Raw genomic sequence first — 12734 nt, 5'->3', positions numbered from 1 at the left:
TGCTCATTAATAACTGGCCGAACCAGGCTAGAACGGAGTGTCACGATTAAAGTATTGTTTTGTGTTAAAACACTAACCCCGCCATAGCGCTGTTGACATTTACTCAAATCCGAACAAGAACTCCATAGCTCAAAAAGTGTGGCAAACGTCCCTTTAATCAGATCAAGATGGGCGGAATGTAGCGCGTCATTCATGGTCTGCTGAAGATTGGTGAAGGGTGATCTTTAAGGATAGAAGTTAGTATGACCATGTTGACTAGGTTAGGCGCCTCAGTCCAGTTTTCGTCATTACTAGACACACAAATATACTGACAAATGAGAATTTAACTGCATTTAGGCGTGGGAAATTTCTTGCTGATTTTCAATGCGGGGTTTGATTAGAATATTGCTCAAATAATAGCTCGATCTACTCTAAATCGCGACGTTGATTCCATCGGGCAATGAAAGGGAAGCTAAAACGGCATGCAAAAGGTAAAAAGTTCAAATGATAAACTATTATTAATTGATTAAATTAAATTCTAAGACCTTAATGGAATCAAATAAAACAAGTGTAGTGGACTAGTTGAGCCTCAAGGTTTTTTACGTGGTTCAGATGATTTTCGCAAACAAATAATGGGAATATAAATTTTGTTACTAAAACAACCGACATACATATTTAACAAGTCGGAATACCGGAAGCTCGCGAAAATAAAGGTTCTGTGCTCATCTTATATAAGAATCTTCTACACACATTTTTCCATCCGTATATAAGTAGGTACAAATCCAACATATTTCTTCATATCATTCCAAATTACAAGACACGTACGCAACATATTACAGACATAGATATAATAATAATAATAATCGCTGGCGCAACAATCTATATTGGATCAGGGCCTTGAAGTGTGTTAGAGCTCTTCATTCAAGACCGTAACGGGACAGTACAGTACACTGTAGGAGCCAATGTGATCAGCATTGCGCTCGCTCGAGATTATTACCTTGATTTAACTCAGGTACTCATTAACAACTAAGTCGATTGTTATCCGACGTCAAGTCACGATGCAAATCCCACTGTCACCAGTGAGATTTGAACCACGACCTTCCGTATGACAGCCTTGTGCTCTAACCACTCAGCTATCCGGACACTATAATGCTCACCCTAAAAAGATAAACTGCCTATTCAGGGATATTGTACATATATATGTACATATAAATTGATCGTACTCATACTTTTGATTCACTTCCTGCACAAAACCATATATATGTATATATACAGTACGTATATTGAATACCGCTGCTTAAATGTATGTAAATACGACTATATCTATCTGAATAGGGCACTACCCGAAAACTTCATTAGCACATATCTACATATATACACACACAAATGTCTGCCTGGAGTAATTGATATTGATATACAAATGACTAAAAAAAATGTTTCTTTGCGACCCCTCATTCAAATGAGCTCAGTTTGTTCTGGTATTGACAAATTGATATGTGATGATGACGTCATATAAGTTATAAAATGCACGAAATTCATAAAAAAATGGAAAAGTTCCATCCTCTATAACTTTGTTAATAATGGTTGGTTCCTTCAAACTGGAACAAATTATGCCCTATGTTATCCCTCACACCAACGGCAAATTTTGTACTTCTAGGATGAACTTAAGGGGGGTTCTCCGGCAAATTTAAGAAATATAGAAATATGCTATTATTAACTTTATTTGTGCAGATATCGGAACATTATTCTGAGGTATAGATTTCGTAGAGATGCATCACTGTAATTTTTTCTAGATGTTTCTGTTGGATAGGTACTGAGAACGAGATCTACTTCATTTTTTGAGGCACACATTTTGAGCTTTCGAGCCCTTTCATTTGATACCCCACATGATCATATTCAGTTAAAAAAAGAATTTTACAGCCCCCTTTCGCATCTATGGGGAGCCCCTCCTCAAACTCAACACAAAATGGCGTCACTGGCTACACAGACCATTCCTTACCAAATTTCGTGGCAATCGGTTTAGCCATTTTCGAGTAAATCGGATGTGACAGACAGCCATCTGTCTGTCTTGAATCGACTTTAATACAGATACAATTTTACTCAAAACCTTAAATACGATCTAATTATAGAGAGTTTTCAGATAGGTTATTAAAAAATATGAAAAATGTAAATATGCAATTTAAACTACATCTGCACCCATGTTGAAGTATAAACTTTATAAAATAGAAATTGAACTTACCCGACATTGAGCCCAATTCACTGGAATGGTTGTTATTACTTAAATTTGTATTATTATTGTTATTATTTTCTAACGACGATGTTAAACTATTTTGTGTTTTTTCGAGAACGTCATGATCCATCTTACAATATAATGAGCCGCCATCTCTAAGAGCAAATTCATCACCTTAAATGGAAAAATATTAAAGAGAATATTAATGTTTCAAGTGACTACAATTTTATTGCAATATTCAGGCAAGGTGTACTATCGAAACTTAAATCAATATTGCCTAACTCACCTGGTAATAAGCGCCTAGCACATGCTGAACATCGAAAACATTCCACGTGGAAAATTTTCGTTTTTGCTCGCATTACATAATCATCTTTTTTAAATAAACTTCCACACTGATTACATTTCGCACCAAATAACCTACAAACATAAACGGTATATTTTTTATTAAATTAATTTAATGATAAGATAAACATTAAATAAACTAACTTTAAACAAATAAAAAATCAAGATCACATTTACTAATCTTGAAAATCTAATTTTTAGCACGTCTGGAAAAAATGGTTAATATTTGCATAAAATTCAAGATCAAGATCATTTAAAAGTCGACATTCTCATAATTCTCAAATTTCTCTGCGGACTGTAAGCAAACATGCTAGAAGACTTTTTTGGTAATTAAACATTCATATAGACAAGCTTTCTGTGACAGCAAATGCAACTCTTCTTGGTGAATGGCACCGTAACAATTAAACGGAAATTCCCACACATCTTTGGATCAGCCAACCAATTTTTGTTCAGCGTTAATCTCTTGTTTATATACGGGGCCATCTTGTGAATTTTAAAATCAAACAGACGAGACGATCACATATTTGTACAATTTATAGGTTATGAAATGTGATTATTGGTTTGTTGACGGTCAAAAAATTAAACAGAACTAACAAAAGAAGTAAACGATAATGAAGACCAAGTTGGTAACGGGGAATGCATTGTAGTTTGGCACTTTTCTCATGGAAAAATGTTACAAGTAACAAGGTCACAAGATGAAATGAAGAGAATCTGGTTAATTTCTCGTTGTCATTCTCAGCAAATAATATTGCGGATATAATTTGGGAAATAACCAGGAAGTAGGCAAACATCTATGTAAATAAAAAGGGACGATGCTTCCATTAGTCAATGAGCTATTCCCTGTATTATTACAAAACAACAACGTACAAGAAGGTTCTGTAAGCAGCAACAGATTGTTTGCATGGAGATTACTTACTTACTTTTCTCTAACTCAAGATTAATCTTCTAAAGTAATTTGCGATTACAATAATTACAAATTCTGCATGACTTTTTCATAAAACAATCAATTCGAAAAGTATTGACTCATCAATGCACTTGAGGTAGCTTTTTAAATTTTATAAGTAAAATTTGTGTAAAGAATAAAAACCATTAATATTAAAAAGATTTGATATGCATATCTCAAAGTCTATATAATTTAACAGGAATGCAACACAGAGAATAATTAAAATAAATTACATTTCAACGCAAGTCAGGAAATTGGACACACAAAAATATTGACTCAATAACAAATGTTTCCTGGAGTAACGGAAATCCCCGAAATATTATCTCAAGAAAGTTTTATTATGCAACTATGCCTAAAGTACGTGAAAGATTCCTGACGAAAAGAAATTTAGTAATATCTTTTCATAAAAGGGGATATTCGCAGGCAAATGTAACAAATGAGTTAGGAATGCCTCAAAGTACGATAAAAAATGTAATGAATAAGGTTTTGTTTCACACAAAACCTTAGAAAATGTAGAACTGAAAAAGAAACTAGAAAATGAGCCACGATATTGACGACCAAAACTATTGAATAATAGAGTTAACTTGACTCAATATTTTCAGTCGTCCTGTGTGTCGGCTTGTGTATATTTAACTTGGGGGAGAGGCAAAGCCTCTGAACACTCAGACCTTAGTGGTCCATTGTACTCGATTGGGGAATCGTCTATCGGAATATCCTGGATTCGTTTATGTATAGCAGGATTCCGCTTCCTCATTACAGGATGGGCACGTATCATCTTGGATACACAGAATGCCCACAATACTTCTGCAAGTCTTCCTGCTTTTCGACAGGATAAACTTTGCAGTATGCTTGTTTAGTTCTGACCGGAAAAGTTTGGTCGGTCTAGCAGCATTAGGGTTTCGCCACCTGTCATCGGTATAGGAGACGTCAGTATATCCTGGCACGTATTCTGCTGATTCGTCCCAGTTTTCTCTTCGTTTCAAGATAACATCACATCTTCTACCAAACAGATGTATGGGGATCTGAGAACCGGAATTCATTGCGAAAACTAGATTCAGTTCTTCCAATGCTCTATGCCCTTCACGCCCATTGTTTTCCCATAGATCTAATTGCCTAAGTCTATGGGCTGTTCTTATTGCAGTGCTCTGAATAAACAAATCCAAGCGCTGCAAATTGAGTAATGCATTCAGAGTTGCGCCGGATGTCGTGCTAATGGCACCGGTGATACCCAGCCACACAGTTCTATGCAGTATGGCTAGTTTACAGCGAAAAGTCTTTTGTTTCACCTTAACCCACCACACTACGGATGCATAAGCCAATATCAGCCTAATGATAGCAACATATATCTACATTACTATCTGAGGTCTAAGTCCCCTTGTCGGGATAAGGGTCCGCCTATAGAGCTGTGAGAGTTCGTTCCATCTTTATCTCTACATGCTTGTTCCAAAGAAGCTTCATGCCTAGAATAACTCCCAGATATTTCAATTCTTCGGAGAGTTGAAGGGAAAGAAATAATACCATTGTGGTTTTATTTGGATTTACTGAAAGTTCATGCCTGAGACACCAACTGTCAATCAAATGAACGGCGCGCTGTGTATTTCTGCACACCATTCCGAGATCTCGACCAACAGCCAGCACAGCCACGTCATCCGCATAAGCTTGAACGTGTATCGGCAGATTTTGCAGTTTGCATAGTAGTGAGCTGATCAGCATACTCCACAGAAGTGGCGACAGCACACCTCCTTGAGGACAGCCTTTCATCGCTTCCGTTGTCAGGTAGCGATCAACACTCATTTCAGCACAACGTGGCTTACTTTGTACAGTCTTTTCAGTTCTATATGCTAACACGCATGAAAGGAAACTTTAGTATTATTATGAGAAAAATTTGGGGTGAAGTGCACGAAGTTATAAAAACAAGTCGGGAAACCGGAAGCTGGGCGCTTCAGGTATGAATGGTTTTATTTGCTTTTTGTGTGAGTTAAGTATATGCATTTAGTCAGAGTTATTACTTCGGGTTGTACGGTACGGTAAAGACAACTTTGAGCTACTGTAACTTTGTTACTAATAGTATGATTTTGATCAAACTTGGAGATAATATCCTTCATATTATATTTTATACTACTACTAACTTTTATAATTCTGAAATAAACCTAAGGAGAGTTTTACAAAATTTTTCCAAGAATATGGTAATATACTATTATTAACTTAATTTGAACAGATATCGATATGGAGAGTATTTTGAGGCCTGGGCACCATATAGAGGCAGTTTCATGATTTTTTCAGATTTTTCGGTTGGAGAGTTTCTGAGAATGGGTCCGGTGAAGAAATCATCACTTTCCACCCCTCTTTCTACCTGCCATTTTAACAAATCTCAAAATTAAGACCGGCTTCGGAAAGTACTAATTAAGACCTTTCATTTGATACCCCACATGACTATATTTGGTGAAAAAAAATTGGACACCCCCCTTTTACATGTATGGGGACCCCTCCTAAATCTCCAAAGATCCCACCTTCTCACTAAATTTCATGTAAATCGGTATAGCCGTTTCTGAGAAAAGTGCCTGTGACAGACAGACAGACATTGAACCGATTTTAATAAGGTTTTGTTTTGCAAAATTTCGGGAGCAACTTACCCCCTTCACCACTAGTGTACATTGAAAATTAAAAATTGTAGTAATCGAGCTTAAAAATCTAACAAACACCCAAATGTCAAGCATGGAACCGGGAACTAGTTAAATTGGGTTTGTGTTGTGTCTTTATTTGTGACAAAACATCATCTTAGCCGTAGAACAGCCATCTGCATTCCTGCAGGGCAACTACCCCAAGAACACCTCCTTCTCTGCACAATAATGGTTATTCTATACTATCCCACGCCGACCCTATGCCCTCTGCTTAACCTTAACGTGGTTGAATATCTGGAGCTTCTGTTCGAACTGAAAGTCCATAAGCGTCACATCTCCTCAAGAAACGATTTCCGGGAGGCATTGTAGCAAACTAGGAACGAAGTTTCCCCCTTACACTGATTATTACATACATAGCATTAAAATTGAAGTGGAAGTTCAAATCTGATTTTCATTAAAATCCTTCGTTTTCCTCTCTTTCCTTTTGTGAACTATATTACGCGGATTGAATATTTTGGTCCTTTCACTTTATCGTCTCATACTCAACTTCCCCTTTCCTATGAGAATATAGACGAATCTATTTCATACTGCTCCCGCTATAAAATGTAGTACAATCTGACAACTGTTTAATTAAACATGTATTGGTAAGCAGAAAATCTTGGGTATCGATAAAATTGTACCAGTGAATGAAATTGGTAGCGAATAGCGTGTAAATTACCCTTACGCGCCATCGCTCGCATTTACTTGAAATGCCCTTCTCCTCTATTGCTCTGTGCCTGATATACAATTGAAAGCCGTGATGAAATGTTGTTCCCAGCTCTTCAGTTGCTCGTCATTGTGGATGAGAAGTCGAACCTTGACGTGCTCCACAGGACCATCGAAAGATTTGCGGCCCCATGTTAGCTCTTTTTGTATCGGAGTTCGAACGCGTCAAGCCCGCCATCACTCGCAGTGGTCAATAGAGCCGCCAACTCCTTCCGCTCATTGATTCGTTTCCACGATTTCGCAGTCAGCCTTATGACGACCTTCGGGACAATGTCGGTGACCTGCATTGCACCCAAGAGCATTTTTAATGGCAGTCTGATACTCATCGTTATTCTCAGGTGGGTTACTCAGTATATCTACCGTCCGATCAGCGATATAGCTCTCCCACTTTCGAGCAACCGTTGGATCATACAAGCGGTTGGCGTGGAACTTAGTGGGTCGCAGCTCCCCAGATGTTGATCCCTTTCGACGCCGATATCAGCGCCTCTCTTGCCACGCATATCCAGAAGATAACTCCTAAATCTATCGCTAATCGCAAAGTGGTCGATCTGATTGCTTGTACAGTGTCGGTCAGTTGGGTTTCAACTTATGGCAGACTCTATGCTAGAACAATTTGCAAACCAATGATAAGGTGAAGCTGCAGAAACCCACTAGCCCAAAATTATCATTACGATCGCTTCCCCAACACATTTCAACGCAGTGTTGTCAGAGCCCACCTTGGCATTCAGATTACCCATAACGATCACAATGTCACCTTCAGGAAGCCTCCCCTGAACTGCGTTTAATTGCTAGTAGAGAGCATCCTTCTCCACTATTTCGGAAGCCTCCGTTGGTGCGTAGGTTTATAAATTGTGATGCTCCTTTTCCTGGAGCGGAATCTACAAGTTAGAAGTCTGCCAGAAACCGGCTTCCAGGTCAAGAGAGCGCGCCGTGCAGTAGCCGTCACAAGCAACCTCACACCGGATTCGTGTCGGTTACTACTTGGCTTTCCAAAGTACAAAAGCACGTTACCCCAACAGGGAGAGGAGTTCTCTCCAGAGTTCCAAAATCTTATTTTGCTTAGGCCCAGAATGTCAAGCCTACATTTCTGGAATCCCCGTTCAAGTTGGAAAAGGTGAGTATTCTGAGAACCCTCGCTCTAGTTGTCGATGAGCGTGCGCGCATTCCAGAAACCAATCATAATCCGTTTTCGAAAGCCAAAGGTCGTCGCCATGAGGTCTGTCCCTATCCGGGGCGTTGTTAACGTTTCGGTAGCAATAAAGTTTGAAAATTTGCAGTTTGCTAGCCCACACAATTCGCAATGATCAATGAACTAAACAAATTCCATACAATAGGTGGTGTACAACAATGAAAAAAGATTACCGGTTGATACCGAATAATACTATACGTTACGGACAGGGATAGTAAATGGGCATAAAAATGTTTTTTTTTCAATTGTAATGAAAAGTTAGTAACGTAATTATTTTAGGACAAGGCAGACAAACAACTGCGAGTTTTGTTTGCACATAACTCCCGCCCCAACGAGGGAGGATTGACTATTTTCAAATCAACTTCAGGCTCTGGTTGACAGTTGTTCCCTGGAGATAGGCCAATTTGTCATCTATGTTTAACAGCGACTTAGAATGCGTAATAAGTGTAACAGTGGTCTGTAGGAGTTCCTAAATTGAATATTGTCTAGGGATTCGAACCTCATAACTGATTAAAGACTTATAGATTTTCAGGAGATTTGTATCATTTGTGAATGAGTATCTGAATCAATGTAGAATAATAATCATGGACCGGCATAATATCGGTCACATTACTTCCTAGGGCACCCTTACTACAGAGTAATCTACCACGCTTCAAGACTAGGTTCAAACTGGGTGGTTGCACTATTTATTATTTTTGCCGTCATCAACGTCGCAAAAACGGAAATCCGGCCTAGGCTTACCTTAGTGAAGAACACCCAGATATCCGGGTTTTGCGAGGAGGACCATGAAATCAATATCCTTGATATCTTCGCCAAGGTTTACTACGTCATCTTTTTCCACCATAGATATTGCCCCTATAAAGTTTCCGGTGGGAATCATCCTCATCCATACGGACGAAGTGACCCGCCCATCGCAGCCTATTTAGCCGGATTTGCTTAACAATCTTCTTGCGGTGAAACAAACGTACAATTTTATATGGCTATGCAATTATAGACGATCTAGAAGTCAATGAAAAGATGGTGCAATTGGTAGCCACATTCCAACAGTTCTTCTATTGCTATCGGCAGAGAGAAAGTCTTATCTACTGCTGATTTCCCTGGAATGAAGCCTCTTTTGTAGGGGCTCATAATGTTCTGGGACTATCTGGCCTAACAAGGTAGATATGATAGATGGCCTGGGGTAGTTGATCGCCTTCGTATTTAACCAGTTCGACTCTAATTCCATCGGCTCCCGACAACTTATGATTCCTAAGACGATGAATTATACGGACTGTCTCTGTTGGTTGTGGCGACATTTGTCCGTCAGTTGACAAGATCTCCAAATCGTCGATATTCTGGCCGATGAGCACTTCATCAAAATATCAACCCATTGCTCTAATACCATCAAAAATCAGATTTCCTTCTTTGTTTCGGCTTCATCCTGCTCACTTGCTGGTGAAATCTGCACTCCTGGTACTTTTGCTCCCTGCATTTCTCAGGTTCATAAACCTGTTGAGGTCGATTCTTCGCTCGACTGAGTTCGTGATAAGTCTTTGCGCGGTCCCGCGTTCTTTGAGAATACTGCATTATCCAGTATGCAACATTCTTACATTTTGTTGCTACCTTGAAAGCCCTCATCGAACCAAGGCCAAGTATGATTGTGTTGTGCCAACAAAAACGTTCGTCGGGTGGTCGTGAAAACCATTTGTGGATGCTTACTCTCCAGGACATCTGGTAACTGCGGTCATTACAATATACTCTCACCTGACTGTCGAGGTGTTATTGTTATTCGAATCCGCAGCGGCATAGAAATGAGATAGTGATTCGAATCCCCCGAACAAATTTTGAAATTCATCGAGGCTAAGAGGAAACATTGTTCAATTAACACGTAGTTTAAAGTAGTCCTCTCTGAAGAGCCGCTTGATCGTTTGTACACCTCTTTTCATGCTAATAATTTTATTGGGATATCTATAGCCGAAGGAGAGCCGTATAGAAAAAGGTACCATTTGATGCGGCTTGAAATGGACTATCCAGTACCACGCTTAACTCATTTTCAGCAATTTTGGAACATGTGACCTTAGGAATTAGACCCCTCATATGACCTATTCCTTCTGTCTTTTTCCCAGTAGGTAGTTACAAAGCTTTGATACGTGTGATTTATTCTTCATTTGTTTATGTATTTAGCGTTTATGGTAGGTCGAATGAAATGCTAATCACATTAGAGCAGAAACGAGAACTATTCATCAAACTGAAATTTCAAAGGGTTGTCTCCTCTGGGTAGTTTTCTAATTTATTTACAACTTGGCCAGAAGTTTATTTATTTCGTTGTTTGATTTAATGCTGCAGAAAAAAAATGATATATAACGAGAAACCTCAAAAATCTCTACGATATGAAACGTGACATTCTTACACAATCATTTCCAGGTGTAAAATTTGTTCCCTCATAAAAGATGTTTGTCTAACCACTGTGACTAAACTCATAGTAGCACGTGGAAAAAAAAATAAAAAAAAAAATTCTTTGTGAGTTCCACTTTTCTCCATAAAGCAAAAAGAAACCTTGCACAGAAGTTTGGTGGTCGCTTATCCAAAAAATTATCACATATGCGCTAATTTTCAAAGTAAATAGTTTACAGGAAAGGTTAGATATCCACGTACATATTAGTCATTGAATGTTATTTGTGCAAATACGCCTAAATAACAACAGCAATAACAACGAGTAGCGAAAATTATTGAATAATAGCATGAAAATATTACAATATATTCACCTCTGCTAGATTTAGGAAGACTTTATGCTACTGGACTTACCTAACATAATCACGCTTACAATAAGTTTTTCCATCTCTAACAAAACATGTACACTTTTCATCTAAAAACTGTCGACATTCTTGACATTTTAGGCAGGCTCCATGCCATTCTAGATCAGGTGATACGTGAAATATATATTGATCGTGAATTTGTCCACCACATCCAACACATAAAGACAGTCGTTGCTTTTCTGAAATGAACATAATATGAAAATTAAGGCATTGCTTGGTTTGGATATTAATTTTAAAGATTTTGGGTTGTCTATGTTTATAATATAAATATATTGCTTTGTTTATATGTAATGTAAATAGCTACTCACACCTTGAGGGTCCGCATGTAAACCCAATTGTAATGCCACATTTCAACGCCTTTATAGCTACCTATAACACAATGCGATATCGACGTTTCAAGATTGGTTTGTTGGTTGCTAATAGAACGATCCTGCTTGGCAAGAAAGCTACTAATTTAGGCTTCTTCAAGACGATTATGATTATAATAAGGTGAAGATTAATATTACATTAATCTTCAGATTCAAACCAACAAATTTAAGCAAAGATATTGCAAATTGAAAGAAGACCTTGAACTGCAGTCAAAGTTTACATAGTATTTGGTGCCTTATTTCGCAACTACAGAGTTGGATTTTGCCTACTTTCCACAGTTTAGGGAATTTCGTTTCGAGGAATAACCAACTTAGTTGCTTCATTAAGGCAGACAATGCCATTATATTCGATACTAAGCAAAATACTAATGTTTTCCAAAAAGGAGCCGTTCATCACCTTGGGATCAAAATATGTTTATTGAAATGTTTTCTGAGGAGACATTAACTAGGGCCTTAGATATAGTTTTCCATGCCTAAATATTTCCTTGGTCCTTTGCCCTTTTTTCTTCCTCTTCCCTAACACATAGTATTGGGATTCGCGAAAAGATCGGGTGCTGTGCGTTTGCTTGCTCTTCCGTTCGCTGGAAGCCTCTGCTCGAAGTTCTCTATGACCATTCCATTTTTATTACTTTATATACTCCTAAAGGTATGAACTTTCCCCATGCGAGTGAAACAGGAATAGGGACCACCCCTGGTCGAGTAAGTTTCTTTTCCACGGCTCTTAAAAACTTTACCTTAGATGAATTTATTCTAAACAAATTACTGAATCGGACCCTTGTTCTCTTTTTTGAAAAAAATCATAACTGTCAGAATGAAGCTCGAAATTCCAACGATAAAGTCTTTAGATCTTAATTTCAACATGTTTAGCAAATTAAAACCACATAAAACACAAGCTCACAGAAGAGGCGTACAAATTATTGTTATGTGCATTTTAAACATGTTTAGTGAAGCAGTCACATTTGAAATTCCATTCACCGACGTCTTTATAGTTCTGAAATTATAGATTAAAAAAAGCAAATCAACAAACAATTTTCTCTGTGATTTTATCTCAATTTTGACCAAGAGCTTTAAAACTGTATGAAGAACAAAGTAGCCGCCATTGTTGCATCAAAACTTTGGTTCCAAGCCATTCATTATCGACATACCATCATAGCCATGGCGCTTCCACTCAGCGATAAGAATGGAACAACAGCCGAAAGTCAGTAGATGACTTGCGTCCAAATTGCCAAATTGGAATGGTGTGGAACCTCGCCGATATCCAGGAGAAGAACAAAAAACAACAAACGTTCTCGGAGACCGGCTAAATTTTCATCGAATTCGAAAAGACAACAAAGTTTTCAGGTGTCTTAACTGTTGAGGTGTAGATATGGAGAACTTATAGTTATGTAAGGTTGTTCATGCATATATATCTGTTACATAAATACAGTATGCAAAATTCGTATTCGTACACCCTATATTTTGCGGGTTTTTGGGTTATTTCTGAGAAATGTTAGAAAATTCGT

At 38.0% G+C, this 12734-nt stretch overlaps 1 protein-coding gene across 2 annotated transcripts in view; it reads right to left on the bottom strand.

The window, feature by feature from the left end:
- LOC119656148 (insulin gene enhancer protein isl-1) overlaps window positions 1–12734 on the bottom strand; it is a 102401-nt gene that overhangs the window by 13907 nt on the left and 75760 nt on the right. For both annotated transcript variants that reach the window (XM_038062482.1, XM_038062483.1), the window contains exons 2-4: window positions 10854–11043; window positions 2496–2626; window positions 2219–2383 (exon numbers count right to left, since the gene is read on the bottom strand). In XM_038062482.1, the coding sequence (XP_037918410.1) occupies window positions 2219–2383; window positions 2496–2626; window positions 10854–11043 (486 nt within the window). The remainder of the gene's footprint in view (window positions 1–2218; window positions 2384–2495; window positions 2627–10853; window positions 11044–12734) is intronic.

This window comes from Hermetia illucens, chromosome 4 (genome assembly GCF_905115235.1).
Source record: "Hermetia illucens chromosome 4, iHerIll2.2.curated.20191125, whole genome shotgun sequence".
Taxonomy (NCBI): Eukaryota; Metazoa; Arthropoda; class Insecta; order Diptera; family Stratiomyidae; genus Hermetia; species Hermetia illucens.
This window is presented reverse-complemented; position numbering and strand designations above follow the sequence as displayed.